The sequence below is a fragment of the Hypanus sabinus genome, chromosome 13 (genome assembly GCF_030144855.1).
Source record: "Hypanus sabinus isolate sHypSab1 chromosome 13, sHypSab1.hap1, whole genome shotgun sequence".
NCBI lineage: Eukaryota > Metazoa > Chordata > Chondrichthyes > Myliobatiformes > Dasyatidae > Hypanus > Hypanus sabinus.
In genome coordinates, this window is record NC_082718.1 from 48,541,877 (window position 1) to 48,561,873 (window position 19,997).

Sequence of the window (19,997 nt, forward strand, 5' to 3'; positions counted from 1 at the left end):
TTACATCACAAGAAACTGCAATACATACAGCTGGCCAGAAGATGTCACTGCACATGAACCCTCACAACATGGCTTTCAGTGTCTTTGAAGAAACCTTCTTTTTCAAAATTCTGGGATCGAGAGCAAAGTGTTCTCTAATAGGCATCTGGCTAGTATTATACACAAAATGCTGGAGGAACTCAGCATTTCACCAATCAACATCCCAGCTCTTTACTTCACCCCTCCCCCTTCTGATTTCACCTATCACCTTGGGATTCTTCCTCCCCACCCCCCACCTTTTAACTCTGCTCATCCTTTTTGTCTCCAGTCCTGCTGAAGGGTCTTGTCCAGAAACATTGACGGTTTACTCTTTTCCCGGCCTGCTGAGCTCCCCTAGCATTTTGCATGTGTTGCTTGGATTTCCAACACCTGCAGATTTTCTCTTGTTTGTGATTGGCTACTACTATCTTTATTTTTGTCCATTTTCTTTCTGCCCGGCTAGTAATTTACCACACACATCAGATTGCTGCGGTGTGGAAGAAGATATTGCCAGGTTATTGCATGTTCCTTCTAACTGCGATGCCTCAAAGATCAGTTAGATCTTTCACTGAAAAAAAGGGCATTACTATCTCACAGCTTTCTGTGTCACCCACTCCACCTGTAATGAGAGTAAGCACAGCCATCCCTTGTTTCACTCCATAGATGCGGACCTTTCATTTCTCAGATTCACAGGGACCCTCAGCAGTTGGAAGGGACCTACTAAACAGGATCAGAGCATGCATTTAATTCCAAAGCTTTGGTGGAGTCACATCTTCCTTTCATTTGTTGCCCCTTTGTCCCTATACCTTGGAGTACTGTGTTCATTTCTGGTCACCTCACTACAGGAAGGATGTGGATACTATAGAGTGCAGGGGAGATTTACAAGGATGTTGCCTGGATTGGAGAGCATGCCTTATGAGAATAGGTTGAGTGAGTTTGGCCTTTTCTCCTTGGGTGAGAGGTGACCTGATAGAGGTGTATAAGATGATGAGGGGTATTGATCATGTGAATAGCCAGAGGTTTTTTCACAGGTCAGAAATGGCTAACATGAGGGGCATAGTTTTAAGGTGCTTGGAAATAGGTAATGAAGGGATTGTCAGGGGTAAGTTTTTCACACAGAGTGATGGGTGTGTGGAATGCACTGCAGGCAGCAGTGGTGGAGGTCGATACAATGGGATCTTTTAAGAGACTCTTAGATAGGTACATGAAGCTTAGAAAAATAGAAGGCTATGTGGTAGGGAAATTTTAGAGTAGGTTACATGGCTGAGGGGCCTGTAAAGTGCTGTAGAGTTCTATGTTTTATGTTCTATGTTCTATAATTTCTTCCATTATTAGGGTTATGGCACCTGTCACAAATTCTCAAATTACCACTTTGAATAACACCAATTTTTGACAGTTGAGGCCAATAACGCAACAGAAAGTGTTGTCACCTCACAGTAATCCGAGTTCCATCGGGGATAATTTTGTTAACTAGTGAAGAGTGAGCTTTGAAAATGGTGGTAAATTCCTACCTAATGACCTGCTGTTTACTTCATTTCCTTATAATTTCAAGTTTAAATTTATAAGCCATTCTGACCATGTTTCTCTCAAAAACTGAATATCCACAGATCTAACTGACACTTGTGATTTCAAAAGAGTTTTGTTAAAAAAAAACATTCCTTAAAACAGGGGTTCCCAACCTGTGTCAAAGAACCCTTTGGTTAACGTTAGGGGTCCATGGCTTTAAAAAAAGCTGGGAACGCTTAAAAGGAAAATTAAAAATTCCTTAAAAGGAATTCAATCATGCTTCTTCAATGGGAGGGGAGTTTGATGAAAGATCAGAGATGAAATAGGCCACAAAGGCTCAGGAACAAAAGAAATCCAGGTAAATAATTAGAAGTTAATTCAGATTGTTGAGTTGATTTATTTTAAAATGTTAGCATTCTTGTCAGAAATTTCATCCACCCCATACTGGGTGGAACTAGAACATAAATGCCCCTTTCTGCTCATGTACCGTATCGTTCTGACAGATTTTGTGATCATTTTCTGGATTTGTATTTGGAGCAATCTTCACCTTGGCATGTTCACAGTGCTTCACAGCCAAAGCACTGTTTGAAATACAATCACTGTTATAATGTTGAATTGCATTCATTAAGCTCACAGAAAGAGCAATAAATAATCATCAGCTAAGTGGTTTATTGATTCAGGCAGAGGGTTAAATAAAGTGTTAATGTCTCACTGGAAAGTTGGGATCTCTGGCCACATTACCCTCTCAATCTTGAATACGAAAAACTGGAGTTTCAGCCCAGTTTAAAACACTGTAGTGAGTTGGAGATGGAAATGTTGTTAATGAGCTATGGCTGACACCTCAATGAAGGAGCTAGTCCCAAAGGCACTACCAACATTATCCAGCAGTTTAATATTTGCTTCCCCAGAAGGATTTAGGAGATTGTCTACTAATTAAGCACTAATGTGATACCAGGTCTCCATGGAAAATCTAACATCGGGTTCTTGGACGTACTTGATAGAAGTTAGATTCTGAATTCCAATATCAATGGTGGCAATCAGTTTGAAACTGATTGGTAAAAAATATCGAGTGGCTACTTCACTGGCCAGAGACTTAAATCTTTTCTGCAGAACCTATTAAGGAGGCAATCTTTCTTACGCTCTTGAAGAGTTCTAGGCAAGGTGCACTGGCAGGATTCTATTTCAAAGCAATTCCTTATTGCTGACACAATACACTTCATACTTCAGAAGTGTGGCACTTATCATCTGCACCTGTGGCAGGATAAAGGATTATCAACAAACATCATAACACTTAACAGACCCACGAATACGTCCTGGTTTTGATTTGAATAAGTCATGCATTTCCAATTACAGTAGAAATGTGCACCAAAGCAGGAGAGAAATCATTTTAACATGGTGTTACTGACTGCTTTCTGTTAGATGATTCTATTGCCTATATAAGCACAAGCAGGTGAAGGTGGTTGGAAAGTGAGGAAGGCCCTGGGACAGGATTGACAAGTCTTTGGTTTATACACATACAGTTGAGGTGGAAATTTGTTCTATATGGTGCAAAAACTGGGTGGTGGGGTGGTACTACTAAAGGAGGTATAAGGTGCTCCTTCCCTCTGCGAGCCTGAAGGTCACAATTGGGCAAGGTGTAGCACCTGCTTAGCACCCCAGTGATCAGAGTCACATGAAGCTATGGGAGCGCGTGGTCAGATTTTGTTGTCTCTCCACTTGGGGCATTGTCTCTCCTGTTGTGTCTTTCTTCTGGGTCTGAGGATCCCTGTCTTCAAAGGCAACATAGGGTGGGAATAAACCTAATTGTTATCTGCTGCTCCAATTCATGTGATTCAACTATTTAGAAAGATCGTGAGATAAATGAGTTGAAACTCCATGGGCTCTGAAGCGTCAGCATCGACTTACTCCTATACTGTCTCAATAGTTCTAGTAAAAACAATTTTCAAAAAAATGTCTAGAAACATCTCTTTCCATCAGACTCAGATATCCAATCCCACTTTTAGGAAAAGTTAACAAGTTTTTTGTCTTCATATAATTTTCTTCTTTGATGAACTTGACTGCAGTTGTTAGCACAAATTCGTCTAACACAGTTCTTAGTCCTGATGGAAGGTCTTGGCCCAAAATATCAACTGGTCATTTCCCTCCACAGATGCTGTCTGACTTGCTGTGTTCCTCCACACTTTGCTTGTGTTGCTCAATATTTCCAGCATCTGCAGAATCTGCTGTGTTTATATATTGCCCAGCTCTCCATTTTGGTGCCGTAGGGTACATTATTTTATGCAAAAGTGGACCAGTTCTTGCTATGACACCACACTATACAGTCTCCATATACTGTAGGAACCAATGATTCGAATATGGAAGCAAACATTTTGTTTTGGAGAAGTATGAAGTACAGTACTGGCAAGCAGTCCAAATTGCATCATCTTATTGATATCCCTCTTGGCCTACCAGCCAAATTAAATTTGCTTTTCTATTTAGTCGATTTATCCACACAGTTGAATTAGTATTTCTAATGTAAAGGAAGTCATTTGGTGAGCAAAATCAAACAGCTGGGGGAACTCAGTGAGTTGATGTGGAGAAACAGAACTGTTAACATTGTGGGTTGATACCTTGTGCCAGTACTGAGAGATGGGTCCTTGGCAGTTCTATCCCTCCTGACACATGCCAACAGATACTACTCAATCCACTGAGATCCTCCAGCAGTTTATTTTTGCTCCAGATTCCAGCATTTGCTCTCTTTTGTGCGAGCCTCACATAGCATTGATGAATTGCAAATCTATTTACTGTTTTGGGGCATATGGGTTTCTATACAGTGGTATAAGGAAAACATAATTCTATAGAATCGGGAATGGACTATCCTATTGGGGCATGTTCTATGATTTAGAGTCAAAGAGTAATAGAACTCTACAGCACAGAAACAGGGCCTTCAGCCCATCTAGTCCATGCCAAAACCACTTAAACTGACTTGTCCCATAGATCTTCACTCAGATCATAGTCATCCATACTTCTCCCATCCATATACTTATTCAAACTTCTTTTAAACTTTGAAATCAAAATCACATTCACCATTTGTGCTGGCAACTTGTTCCATACTCTCAAGACCCACTGACTGAAGACGTTTCCCCCCATGTTCCCTTTAAACTTTTCACCTCTCACCCTTAACCCATGACGTCTCGTTGAAGTTTCACTCAACCTCAGTGGAAAAGCCTGCTTGCATTTACCCTATCTATACCCCTCATAATTTCGTATACCAAATCTCCCCTCAATCTTCTATGTTCTAGGGAATAAAGTTCTAACCTGTTCAATCTTTCTATACGCCTCTGGTCCTCCAGTCCCAGCAGTATCCTTGTAAATTTTCTCTGTACTCTTTCAATCTCATGTGCATCTTTCCTCTGGATAGATGATCAAAACTGCACACATTACTCCAAATTAGGCCCCACCAACACCTTATACAACTTCAACATAACTGCCCAACTCCTGTACTTAATACTTTGATCTATCAAAACCAATGTGCTAAAAGCTTTCTTTATGACTCTATCTACCTGTGTTCCCAGATCCATTTGTTCTACTGCATTCCTTAGTACCCTACAGTTCAATGTGTAAAACCTACCCTGCTAGGTCCTCCTACCGAAATGCAACACCTCACACTGCTCTGCGTTAAATTCCACCTGCCATTTTTCCAGCTGGTCCAGACCTCACTGCAAGCTCTGTTAGTCTTCCTCACTGTCCACTACAGCCCCAATCTTGGTGTCGTCTGCAAATTTGGTGATCCAGTTAACCACATTATCAGCCAGATTATTGATATAGATGAGAAATAACAGTGGACCCAGCACTGAACACTGTAGCATTCCACTAGTCACAGCCCTCCAGTTCGAGAGGCAACCATCTACTACCACTCTCTGGCTTCTCCTGCAAAGCCAATGTCCAATCCAATTTACTACCTCATCTTGAATGCCAAGCAACTGGACCTTTAGATCCACCTCCCATGTGGTACCTTGTCAAATGCCTTGCTAAAATCCATGTGGAAACTGCCTTGCCTTCACCAACTTTGCTGGAAACTTTCTAAAAAAATTCTATAAGATTGGGTAGACATGACCTACCACCCACAAAGCCATGCTGACTATCCCTAATCAGTCTCTGTCTATCAAAATACTTATATATCCATTCACTTAGAATACTTTCCAATAACTTTCCCAAAATTGATGTCAGGCTCACTGGCCTATAATTTTCTGGTTTATTTTTAGAGCCTTTCTTAAACAGCAAAATGACATTGTCTATCCTCCAATCCTCTAACACCTCATCTGTCACTAAGGATGATTTAAGTATTTCTGCTGGGCACCTGTAATTTCTACACTTGCCCCCCTCAGGTTCTGAGGGAACACCTTGTCAGGCCCTGGGGATTTAACCACCCTAACCTGCCCCAAGACAGCAAACATCCCCTATTCTGTAATCCCTATGGGGTCCATGACTTTGCTGCTGCATTGCCTTAATTCTACAATATGTGTCGTTCTCCTGAGTAAATGCAGATGCATTTAAGATCTACCCCTTCTCTTTTGCCTTCACACTTAAATTACCATCTGATCTTCCTTTTCCAAAGAACAATTTTTGCTCCTTGCTCTCCTTTTGCTCTTAACGTATCTGAAGAAACCCTTAGGATCCTCCTTCAACTTGTCTGCTAGGGCAACCTCATGCCTTCTTTCAGCCCTCCTGATTTCTTTCTTAAGTGTTCTCCTGCATTTCTTATATTCCATAAGTATCTCATTTTTTCCTACCTGCCTATACCTGCTATGCTCCTCTTTTCTTCTTAACCAGAGATGCAATATCTCTCTTGAAAAATCAAGTTTCCTTAAACCTGTTATCTTTGCTTTTTATTCTGAGAGGTATATATAAGCTTTGTACTCCCACAATTTCACTTTTAAAGGCCTCCCACTTACCAAGCACATCTTTGCCAGAAAACAGCCTGTCCCAATCCACACTTGCCAGATCCCTTCTGATACCAAAATTAAATCAGCCTTTCTCCAATTTAGAATCTCAACCTATGGACCAGATCTATCTTTTTCCATATTTACTTGGAAACTAATGGCATGGTGATCACTAGATGCCAGGAGTTCCCCATAAAAAAAATTTGTCAGTAGCCCTGTCTCATTCCCTAATAGGAGATCATGAATCACACACTCTCTCATTAGGACTTCCATGTACAGGATAAGAAAATATTTCTGAACACGTATGACAAAGTCTATCCCATCTAGTCCTTTTACTATATGGGAGTCCCAGTCAACATGTGGAAAGACAAAATCATCTACTATACCAGCCTTATGTTTCTTGCAACAGACCATGATCTCTCTGCAGATTTGTTCCTCTACCTCCCTCGGACCATTGGGTGGACTACAATACAGTCCAATTAACATAGTCATTCTTTTCTTATTCCTCAGTTCCATCCATAAAACCTCATTAGATTAGTTCTCTGGCCTGTCCTGACTCAATACTGATGTGACATTTTCCCTGACTAGTCACTAGAGTTCTATATTTAGTTCCCCTAGTGTGGGAAGGACAATGCATATTCGGAATTTGAAGGTAAAACCAATCAAGTTTACAAATTGCTTTGTTTTTCATTTTTAATAATTATTTTTTCATTTAATAAAAATGAAAAAAAGTCAGTAAAAATCAGTCAGTCTCCACATTCATATATTAAAACTGCTTTCCCTTTGTGCATCCTGAGAGCAATGAGTGTTAAATCAGTAAATTTACCCATCTTGTTGCCTCATTACTGAGAGAGTGTAAAAGCTGAAGAGAATCTAGCAAGGTCCATTGTGGTTGGGCAATGGTGAATGCAGTTTCTTCTTGTGTTTCATGGTGGGCAATGTATTCTACATCACAAATGGCATCATCATAATTGTCCACTCCCTAGTCTTAGCTGAAAACAGCTCATTTATTCTTTATGACCTAAGGATTATTAACGTATATTAAAAAAAAAGCCCCTTAACCTGAATAAGCTTATAATCACATCAGGCCATTTTATGTTCTAATGTGAATCACTATACCAGCAAACACATGAACAGATCACCTCCACACAAAGAGTGTAGAATTTTCTTCAGAAATTAGGCATAAAGAGGTAGAAACACTATCAGCTGACTACATTCCTTGGCAATAAGTTTTTAATTCATCAGCTGTGATAGCTAGTGCCAGTACTATGTTTCCCCATTAACTATGAATAACCATGCTATCAAACTTCAAAGTACACTTATTATCAAAGTATGTATACTTTCTACAACCTTGAGATTTGTCTCCTAGCAGGCAGCCGCAAAATAAGGAAACCCAACAGAACTCATTTAAACTAAGACTGTCAGCCAGTGAGCAGAGAGAAAAAAATCATGCAAACAACGAAAGTAAGCAAATAGCATTCAGAACTGAAGTTTATGAAGGTGAGCTGAGGTTTAAGAAAAGTTTTTAAACAGGAGAGTAAACAAGAGTACAGCACTTTATTGGTAGTGCTCAGAAAAATAATGAATCCAAGTTCCTCGTGTTCTATACACTGCTTCCTGTCATTCAGTGCAGAGGTTTCATTGTGCTGAGGTTGCTGAAGGGTGTACATAATGCAAATCTTTTTTTAATATCCTTTCTGTTCCCCGGCCATCGCATCACATCTGCAAAAATGTAATCTCATTTTGTAATCTAATTCAGTAACACAAAAGACGATTATGACGTCTATTCTAATGCTGCTAATCAGATGTTTGCACCACTTAAATGACTTGACTGTGATGGATGGAAATTTAAAACTTTCTCCGGGTGATTGAGGCAGTAAATTCAGAAGCTTCACAAAGAAGCTTGGAGAGTATTTGTCACGTTTTATAGGGGCAGGATCAGAGAACAAACTGTAAATTACAGTTTTCTCATAAAGCTCATATGTGCTCATAAAATCAAACAGTTTTGATATTAACCGCAGGCATACCTCATGCACCAATCCCAGGAGAATGAAATTGCTTTGATGATTCACCACAACACCACAACACAACAGACAGATATTTACCAAGAGGGTGCTTCATTTATCAACCTTGGTATTCACTAACAAGGACTACAACTGACTAACCAGCTAATAGGTATATTACAAATCACTCACTCTATTGAACAGTACAGCACTGAAACAGGCCCTTTGCCTGACAATGTCTGTACAGAATTCAATGCCAAATTAAACTAAATCTCTTCTGCCTGTATACGATGCATATCCTTCCATTGCTAGTCTATGCCCATTTACAGAGGAAACTCATTCCTTCATTAATTTTCCTTGAACAACTGCTACCTTGACACTCCTCCGTCTCCGCCGCATCTGCTCCCAGAATGAGGCTTTCCGTTCCAGGACATCTCAAATGACCTCTTTCTTTAAGGATCATGGTTTCCTTTCTGCCGTCATCAATGATGTCCTCACCTGTATCTCCTCCATTTCCCGCACTTCGGACCTCACCCCATCCTCCCATCACCACAACAGGGACAGAGTTCCCCTTGTCTTCACCTACCACCCCACCAGCCTCCAGATCCAGCATATTATCCTCCACAACTTCTGCCACCTTCAACAGGACCCCACCACTAAGCTCATCTTTCCCTCTCTACCCCTCTCTGCTTTCCACAGGGATCATTCCCTCCACACCTCCCTGGTCCACATGTCCCTCCCCACAGATCTCCCACCTGGCACTTATCCCTGCAAGCTTAAGTGCTACACCTGTCCCTACACCTCCTCTCTTACCACCAGTCAGCGCCCCGAACGGTCCTTCCAGATGAGGCAACACTTCACTTGTGAGTCTGTTGGGGTCATCTGTTGCATCTGATGTGGCCTCCTCTACATCAGCGAGACCTGATGCAGACTGGGGGACCACTTCATCAAGCACCTCCGCTCCGTCCACCACAACAGACAGGATCTCCCAGTTGCCACCCACTTCAACTCTGCTTCACATTCCTATTCAGACATGTCTATACATGGCCTCCTCTACTTTCAAAGGAGAAAGTTTCAAAAGTTGAGGCAAGTATTGGGTAGGTCATGGCAGCTGAGATTGGCCCCGTGGTTTGTTCATCCCGCAGCATGTGGGAAATCAGGGATACTTCCAGTGTCCCTGACGACTATGTGTGCAGAAAGTGTGTCCAACTGCAGCTTCTGGCAGACTGCATTGAGCGTCTGGAGCTGCGATTGGATTCATACTGGAGCATCCGTGATGCTGAGAAAGTTGTGAATAGCACATTCAGTGAGTTGGCCACACCACAGGTAAAGGCTACACAGGCAGAAAGGGAAGGGGTGGCCACTAGGCAGCGTAGCAGTAGGCAGGTAGTGCAGGAGTCCCCTGAGGTCATCTCCCTCCTAAACAGATATACTGTTGGGGGAGATGTCTCATCAGGGGAAGGCAGCAGCAGCCAAGTTCATTGCACCATGGGTGGCTCTGCAGCACAGGAGGGAAGGAAAAGGAGTGGGAGAGCTATAGTGATAGGGGATTCGATTGTAAGGGGAATAGATAGATGTTTCTGATGCCGCAAAAGAGACTCCAGGATGGTATGTTGCCTCCCTGGTGCAAGGGTCAAGGATGTCTCTGAGCGGCTGCAGGACATTCTGGAATGGGAGGGTGAACAACCAGTGGTTGTGGTGCACATAGGTACCAACGATATAGGTAAAAAACGGGATGAGGTCCTACAAGGTGAATTTAGGGAGTTAGGAGATAAACTAAAAAGTAGGACCACAAAGGTAATAATCTCTGGATTACTACCAGTGCCATGTGCTAGTCAGAGTAGAAATAGGAGGATATTTCAGATGAATACATGGCTTGAAAAATGGTGCAGGGGGAGGGATTCAAATTTCTGGGGCATTGGAACCAGTTCTGGGGGAGGTGGGACTGGTATAAACAGGACGGTCTGCACCTGGGCTGGACTGGAACCAATGTCCTAGGGGGAGCATATGCTACTGTTGTTCAGGAGGCTTTAAACTAATATGGCGGGGGATGGGAACAAGTGCAGAGAGACAGAGGGGTGTAAAATGAGGGTAGAAGCAAAAAGTAGTAAGGTGAAAAGTAAAAGTGGCAGGCAGGCAAAAAGCAAAAAGAGCCACTCTTCAACATAATTGTATAAGGGCTAAGAGTGGTGTAAAAAACAAGTCTGAAGGCTTTGTGTCAATGTGAGGAGCATTCATAACAAGGTGGATGAATTGAATGTGCAGATAGTTATTAATGAATATGATATAGTTGGCATCACAGAGGCATGGCTCCAGGGTGACCAAGGATGGGAGCTCAACATCCAGGGATATTCAATATTCAGGAGGGATAGACAGGAAAGAAAAGGAGGTGGGGTAGCATTGCTGGTTAGAGAGGAGACTAACACAATAGAAAGGAAGGACATTAGCCTGGAGAATGTGGAATCAATATGGGTAGAACTGCATAACACTAAGGGGCAGAAAACACTGGTGGGAGTTGTGTACAGGCCACCTAACAGTAGTAGTGAGGTTGGGGATGGCATTAAACAGGAAATTAGAAATGCGTGCAATAAAGGAACAGTAGTTATAATAGGTGATTTCAATCTACATATAGATTGGGAGAACCAAATTGGTAAGGGTGCTGAGGAAGAGGATTTCTTGGAATGTATGCGGAATGGTTTTCTGAACCAACATGTCGAGGAACCAACTAGAGAGCAGGCCATTCTAGATTGGGGTATTGAGCAATGAGGAAGGGTTTGTTAGCAATCTTGTCGTGCGAGGCCCCTTGGGTAAGAGTGACCATAATATGGTGGAATTCTTCATTAAGATGGAGATTGACATAGTTAATTCAGAAACAAAGGTTCTGAACTTAAAGAAGGGTAACTTTGAAGGTATGAGACATGAATTATCTAAGATAGACTCGCAAATGATACTTAAAGGGTTGACGGTGGATATGCAATGGCAAGCACTTAAAGATCGCATGGATGAACTATAACATTTGTTTATCCCAGTTTGGCAAAAGAATAAACCAGGGAAGGTAGTGCACCCATGGCTGACAAGGGAAATTAGGGATAACAATTTCTCCAAAGAAGAAACATATAAATTAGCAAAAAAAGTGGCACACCCTAGGATTGGGAGAAATTCAGAGACCAGCAGAGGAGGACAAAGGGCTTAATTAGGAAAGGGAAAAAAAGATTATGAGAGAAAGCTGGCAGGGAACATAAAAACTGACTGTAAAAGCTTTTATAGATACGTGAAAAGAAAAAGATTGGTCAAGACAAATGTAGGTCCCTTACAGACAAAAACAGGTGAATTTATCATAGGGAGCAAAGACATGGCAGACCAATTGAATAACTACTTTGGTTCTCTCTTCACTAAGGAGGACATAAATAATCTTCCGGAAATTGTAAGGGACCAAGGGTCTAGTGAGATGGAGGAACTGAGGGAAATACATGTTAGTAGAGAAGTGGTGTTAGGTAAATTGAAGGGATTAAAGGCAGATAAATCCCCAGGGCCAGAGGGTCTGCATCCCAGAGTGCTTAAGGAAGTAGCCCAAGAAATAGTGGATGCATTAGTGATAATTTTTCAAAACTCCTTAGATTCTGGATTAGTTCCTGAGGATTGGAGGGTGGCTAATGTAACCCCACTTTTTAAAAAAGGAGGGAGAGAGAAACCAGGGAATTATAGACCGGTTAGTCTGACATCGGTGTTGGGGAAAATGCTAGAGTCGGTTATCAAAGATCTGATAACAGCACATTTGGAAAGAGGTGAAATCATCGGACAAAGTCAGCATGGATTTGTGAAAGGAAAATCATGTCTGACAAATCTTATAGAACTTTTTGAAGATGTAACTAGTAGAGTGGATAGGTGAGAGCCAGTGGATGTGGTATATTTAGATTTTCAACAGGCTTTTGACAAGGGCCCACCCAGGAGATTAGTGTGCAAACTTAATTGGGGGTATGGTATTGATGTGGATAGAGAATTGGTTGGCAGACAGGAAGCAAAGAGTGGGAGTAAACGGGACCTTTTCAGAGTGGCAGGCAGTGACTAGTGGGGTACCGCAAGGCTCAGTGCTGGGACCCCAGTTGTTTACAATATATATTAATGATTTAGACGAGAGAATTAAATGCAGCATCTCCAAGTTTGCGGATGACACAAAGCTGGGCGGCGGTGTTAGCTGTGAGGAGGATGCTAAGAGGATGCAGGGTGACTTGGATAGGTTAGGTGAGTGGGCAAATTCATGGCAGATGCAATTTAATGTGGATAAAGTTTATCCACTTTGGTTGCAAGAACAGGAAAACAGATTATTATCTGAACGGTGGCCAATTTGGAAAAGGGGAGATGCAATGAGACCTGGGTGTCATTGTACACCAGTCATTGAAGGTGGGCATGCAGGTACAGCAGGCGGTGAAAAAGGCAAATGGTATGTTGGCATTCGTAGCAAAAGGATTTGAGTAGAGGAGCAGGGAGGTTCTACTGCAGTTGTACAAGGCCTTGGTGAGACCGCACCTAGAATATTGTGTGCAGTTTTGGTCCCTAATCTGAGGAAAGACATTCTTGCCATATAGGGAGTACAAAGAAGGTTCACCAGATTGATTCCTGGGATGGCAGGACTTTCATATGAAGAAAGACTGGATCGACTAGGCTTATACTCACTGGAATTTAGAAGAATGAGGGGGGGGGGATCTTATTGAAACATATAAAATTCTAAAGGGATTGGACAGTTTAGATGCAGGAAGACTGTTTCCAATGTTGGGGAAGTCCAGAACGAGGGGTCAGAGTTTAAGGATAAAGGGGAAGCCTTTTAGGACCGAGATGAGGAAAAACTTCTTCACACAGAGAGTAGTGAATCTGTGGAATTCCCTGCTACAGGAAACAGTTGAGGCTGGTTCATTGGCTATATTTAAGAGGAAGTTAGATAGGAAGTTGTGGCTAAAGGGTATGGAGAGAAAGCAGGTACAGGGTTTTGAGTTGGATGATCAGCCATGATCATATTGCATGGCGGTGCAGGCTCGAAGGGCCGAATAGCCTACTCCTGCACCTATTTTCTATGTTTCTATGATGAGGCCAAACTCAGGTTGGAGGAGCAACACCTCATCTAACATCTGGGTAGACTCTAGCCCCTTGGCATGAACATTGAATTCTCCGACTTCTGGTAATTCCCTCCCTCTCCCTTCCCCCATCCCAGTTTCACTCTGCCTCCTCCTCCAGCTGCCTATCACCTCTCTCATGATTCTGCCTTTTTCTACTTCACATAGTGCTTTTCCCTTACATTCCTTCTTCACCTTTCCTGCCCATCCCCTCCCTGCTTCCCCTACCACCCCCCCCCCCCGATCTTTTCTTCTTATTGGTTTTTCACCTGGCACCTACCAGCCCTCTCCTTCCCACCCTCCCCCCACCTTCTTTCTAGGGCCCCTGCCCCCTCCTTCTTCAGTCCTGATGAAGGGCCTCGGCCCGAAACATTGACTGTTCATTTCCACGGATGCTGCCCGACCTGCTGAGTTCCTCCGGCGTGTTGTGCGTGTTACTTTGTACTCAGACTTTTCAAGTTGTAAGGTGTGAACTTGTGCTACTGTGCCATCCTCTACACACAGATCTTTCTGTTTGCAGAGTTCTGCATTCATTTGTCATGTAGATAATATGTTTCTTTATTTTTTTTCTTGTCAAGATAGCCAATTTCCTATTTTCTCACATCATAGTTCATTTGTCAGATCGTTGTACACTCACTTAACCTACCCATGCACCTCTGTAGCCTTGTTATCTTCACAACTTACTTTGTTACGTCATCAGCAATTTTAGCCAGCAGTCCTTCAATCCCTTTACCCAAATAATCTATAAACTGTGAACAAATTGATATCCTATTCCAGAACGCAGTAGTACATTAACCGTGCATTAAATTAAATGGAGGATTAGGGTTAACCTACCCAACCATAAACAAAATATTTATGCCTGTTCTCTACTTCCTGTGAGCCAGCCAATCCTTAATCACACCAATAAGTCACACTTTTATTTTCTTCAACAACCTTTATCCGCAGCATGTTACTTCCTGGAAAAGTCCAAGAAACTGACCAAACATGCATTCCCTTTACTTAAACTCCAGTGACTTGGTCTGCACAGTAGGGTAGTGGTTAGCATAATGCTTTACAGTGCTAGCTACCCGGGTTCAATTCCTGCTGCTATCTGTAAGGAGTTTGTATGTTCTCCCTGTGACCGCGCGGGTTTCCTCCCACAGTTCAAAGGTAGGTAGGTTAATTGGACATTGTAAATTGTTCCATGATTAGGCGAAGGTTATATTGGAGGTTGCTGGGCGGCACAGCTCAAAAGGCAAAAATAACCTATTCTGTGTTGTACTTCAATAAAAAAATATTTCTTTTTCTCTTACGTGTGCTATTGTAATGTCTTTAGTAATAGTTCCTGATATTTTCCATAGACATACCGTATTAAGCTAACTGGCCTGTGGCTTGCAGCTGCCTATCTAATTTTCTTTTAGAACAAAGAAGTTATATTTGATGTTTTCCAATTGAGGAATCCAGGGAATTTTAGAAATTTAGAACCTACTTACCAACTATCTCACTAGCCATTGGGATCTAGGCCCACATGACTCCATGGCTCTAATGATATGTTCTGTGTAACTCCCCTCATGACCATAATCCTCCCACACTCCACGAATTCCTCCCTCGATCCTTTAATTGAATCCGCCAATGCACTTTAGTGAACTGGCAAATGCCCTCATAATTGCCTTACTTGAAATAAGTGTATTTGACTTGTTCTCTCCCTTACTGAACATAAGATTCAGTCATATTCAGATAGATAGTCCCTCAAGGTACCTTCTCTAATTCATCAGTCATTAATTCATTCTATCTCATGGCACAGTTGAATATACTTTACTTTCTAGTTGACTTTAGGATCTACTATTGTAAAAAAAAACGATCTTGAAAATACTCAAAGAACTCTTCATCTAAGCTTCATTTTACCATCTGGACTTTCCACTCTCTGCAGATTAAATTATTTTCCTGACTCCGACTATGTTAGGCAGCACCTCAGAGCTATGACACAGTTTGTCCCCCTTATCTTCTCCAGGATCAAATTCTGTCTAGTATATTTGATTAAAATTTAAACAAGGATGAATCTGAACCTCAACCATTAATTTATTCATCCCAATGAACCCAGGATGTAAAACAAGGAAAAGTAAATCTATTCCTTTCATCCCTTCAACATATAAATTACAAAAGAAGACCAAACATGGCCCAATAAATGTTGCAGTTAATTCAATTTAGGTTCAGCATTTGACAAGTATGATTATTATAAAGGGTTATAGTTACCAGGTTCAGCCCACCCATGGCTGACAGAACATTCTCCCTCCATTTGTTACTGTCTTTTGTACATTCTTCCTGCCCCTTTTCCTGTTGTAAAATAATGTTGTTTATCAGTATTGAAGGACAGACGGTGATCAAAGTCAAACAGGCATCAATAGCAATATGACAGACACTGATCTTATTAAAGCAAGGATTCATCACAGAAAGTTTTAAGCATGAGCCACAATCATGCAAGCTCTGAATATTAATTTTACAGAATAAAGATGTCAAGCTAGAAACTCTCTCATGTGCAAAGATATATTGTTGAAACAACAGAGTGAGGTACGTAACAGCTCACTAAGGCTGTGGCAGCAGCAGCTTCATTGACGCTGTTCATTACAAAGGAAAACAAACCTGTCAGTGTTGCTACCCATGAGTTCCTCCCGAAGCCACACACTGTCTGAACTTGGCATTGCCAACGTCCAAAACCCCTACCCAACAGCTTTGTGTGAATATCTTCTTCAGAATGACTGGTGTTATAGAAAGTAATGGCTCATCACAACTTGTTTTAGACAATGAGGCAATGCCAACAATTAATATTCCAGCTTTTTAAAATAAACACGAGAAATTCTCTGGATGCTGGAAATCCAAAACAACACACACATCAGGCAGCATCTGTGGAAATATTTGGCTATGGACTGTCGACATTTCAGGCCGAGACCCTTCTTCAGGACTGCAAAGAAAGGGGGAAGGTGCCAGAATAAAAAGGAGGGGGGAAAGGGAAAAGGGCTGGCTGGAAGATGATAGGTGAAGCCAAGTGGGAAAGGGAAAGGTCAATGGCTGGAGAAGAAGGAATCTGATAGGAGAGACCATAGGGGAAAGGGAAAGCGTAAGGAACTCAAGGGGAAGTTATAGGCAGGTGAGAAGTTAAATGACAGAGTGAGGAATAAATTGGGGGGGGGGGGAGAATTTGTTTATTAGAAGGAAAAATTGATACTCATGCCATCAGGTTGGAAGCTACCAGATGGAATAGAAGATATTGCTGAGGGTGTCCTCACCTTGACACAGAAGGAGGTGATGGACCAACAAGACAGAATGGGAATGGGAATCATCATTAAAATGTTTGGTTATTCAGAATTCTGCTTGTGGTGAATGGTGTGGAGGTGCTTGACAAATCAGTCCCCAAATTTATTACGGGTCTCACCAACGTAGATGAGGCTGCATCAGGAGCACTGGGCACGACAGACGGTTTATTTTGAATGGCCCAGCTGTAATCTAATGTGTACAGCATCACGGTGGGAGTTTGTTAGAGATTTTACCTCAAATGCCTGGTTGGGAATTTTTTTCTCCAGTCTTGCCGAAGGGTCTCGGCCCAAAACATCGACTGTACTTTTTTCCACATATGCTCCCTTGCCTGCTGAGTTCCTCCAGCATTTTGTGTGTGTTGGCTGGTTGGAATATGGTGACAGAATATAGTCATGTGAAGGCCATTGCCAGGAAAGGCATTGTGGTGGCCAGGTCTGACAGATCTCAGGAAAAAGGCATTCTATGAGGATCTATTTCTGCAGTTGGGTTGATGCCTTTCCCAAATCAATATTCTCTTACATGACAGCCCACTCCCAATAGCCTTGCCTTTATGCGTGAGCATTTCTTGTTGGCAAGGGACTCAGAACGACGATCTCCCAAAACGTGCCACCCCTGCCAATATTATCAACAAGGCTTCAGATAAACTTCTTCTGCAGTAAAAATATAATCACGTAGCTTACATGTAGTTCTTTTTTTTCTTTTAAAAGTTTCTTCTGTAAAAGCTTAGTTTCATATTCAGGTCTTGGATGCTCCTAAAACAAAAAAAAACTTGTTAAGAACAATTCAAGTAAACTGAAACTGATGAAATATTATTCCCAGTCAGAAGCATCAAAAAGCTGGAAAATGGTTTCCCTGCACTGGTATATTTTTTTAACTTGAATGTTGCACTATTTTTGAAGGAAGGAAGGAAGTTTTAGGAAAATGCCTTTTTTCAGTAAAGATCCTGAAGAAGACATGGTTTCTATTCTATGATTTTAAGTAGATGATGGTATTGCTGAGAAATTAGCCCTAATCTTCCAAAATCTTAACAATGCAACAATTGATTTTGGAAAATTGTATATGCAACTCCTGAACACAACATTTGTGGGGCAAAAATTAAGCACAAAGAATCTGACTGGAGGTAACCAATGTGGGTTTGTAAACAGGTTATATCTGTGACACTTCAGTAAAATCTTTGTGTAAGTAACCAAAGTGATAGAGAGGGGAATATCTATGCATTGACATAGTATCGAGTTCCACAATGTCTCATAAAAGCAAAAATGACTGAATTGAAGGTAAATGTTTAAAAAGGTTAGGCATTAGAAGACTAAGATTAGGTACAGTGTGTATCCACCCAGATAGGAAGGAAGGGGTTGCTGTAATCTTAATAGAATCTGTGCTGGACCTTCAAATATTTACATTTTTGTCTAGTGACAAGGATAACATAACCAAGTTTGCCACTGACACAAGGATGGTATTATAATTGGCATAAACAGAGGGAGAACATCACAAGGAACTAAGTGAATGGTCAAATTTGCGGCAGATGGTTTTCATCATGTTTAAGGTAATTCTGAATGGAGGGCTTCTTGTTTAAGAAAACTGTTTGAAAGTAGTAAACTGTTAATAGAAAATGAGGAGTTGCATAAAGATGGAGTCAATTTATACAGATCACTTAGACATTGTAGACAGATTCAAAATAATCAGGAAAAGGACGAAACAGACTTTCACATATACAAGGTACATTGAAAGTGCATGTTCGGCTCTGTGTAAAAGTCCAGTTAGATCATATATGGTGCTCTGTATACAATTCTGGACTACACATTACAATAAAAACATTCATCTGGGAAGGACAGCAGTACAGATTCTGCAGAATGATATAAGTACTAATGCTGCTGAGATGTACTAAAAGGCAAACAAAGGAAATGTCCACATTCAAACAATCTCAAACCTGTATGCGTTCCTTGATGCATAATTGGCAACAAAAGAGAGAAAGGAATCAAATTTAAAATAAAATCTTTCATAGAAGAAAAGAACATTTCTAGCTCAGGGGATCATGTTAGTGGTAACAGTTCCAGAAACACATAATGGCTACAAAAGCTGCATAAATAAAGAATGAATGACAGAAGTAGAGGTTAGTGTAATTCAAGCATCCATTTTACAGTTCCATACATATTATCTCACCTCAATTGTTAATCAACATGTTAATACCTCTATAAATTTAGAACATAGCAGATATGGTGTGAATATGAATAACTTTACCAAGATAATTTTCATTAGATTTTAATTAATTGTTCTGTCCTTTTCACCATGTAGCTGAAACTTGCTACTTTGCTATATACTACAGTTACAAGAATTTTGTAATGACTTTAGTCCCATTTCTTCAGCCAATACAAGTCAGATACAGAGTAATGTTCTTCCTATTTTATTGCATTAAAGAACCCAACCCTAACCAGCTCACCATGATTAAAACTTCTTTTCATATTTCCAAAAGCACCACCATCACATATGAAGCACCAGTAGCATTATACTGTTTACTTTTAAACTTGTGTCATAAATGCCCCTTTTTTATTTGTGTTAATATTCCTTTATGTGTTGTGTGTTTGTTGTATGAACTGTGTTGTGCACCTAGGTCCAGGGGAATGTTGGTTCGTTTGGTGGTATACACATGAATGACAACAAACTGGAACAAGACCTTAAGGATCTTGATAGCAGCTTACGTGGACTGTCAATCTGGTGTCAATTTAGTTCTGAGCTATGAGTAACACTGTGACAGGGATCCTCAGTCAACAGGAACAAATAATAATTGATTGTGTAAGAGGAATGCTTTTAGCTGACTGAACTATTCAATTTGCGTGGATGGATTGAACCTCAGATCCTGAGAATAAATAGACTTAATGCTCTATTCAGTTATTCAGATTTTTGAGATTTCTTTTGAAGTCTGGGGCATTTTAACTGGTTCGACAGATACTTCAAACATGTGTGAAGGATAACTCTGTGCTCTTGTAGTGAACTTCACCTGCAAACTAATGTCTGAAGGAAATAGGCCAGTTAAGGTTACATCACTGAATCAATGGAGAATGGGAAATGCTAGAAGATCCAGTTTCTTTTCTTGCTTAAAAGCTAAAATCCATTCAATCTACTTTTAATCTCGGGATGGCCATGGAATCCAG

The 19,997-nt window shown here is 41.1% G+C and overlaps 1 protein-coding gene across 1 annotated transcript in view; it reads right to left on the minus strand.

The window, feature by feature from the left end:
* Positions 1 to 19,997, minus strand: part of ano2b (anoctamin 2b) — a 114,503-nt gene that overhangs the window by 40,778 nt on the left and 53,728 nt on the right. Inside the window, exons 13-14 of the mRNA XM_059987571.1 lie at positions 17,529 to 17,600; positions 15,790 to 15,870 (exon numbers count right to left, since the gene is read on the minus strand). Coding sequence (XP_059843554.1) covers positions 15,790 to 15,870; positions 17,529 to 17,600 — 153 coding nt within the window. The remainder of the gene's footprint in view (positions 1 to 15,789; positions 15,871 to 17,528; positions 17,601 to 19,997) is intronic.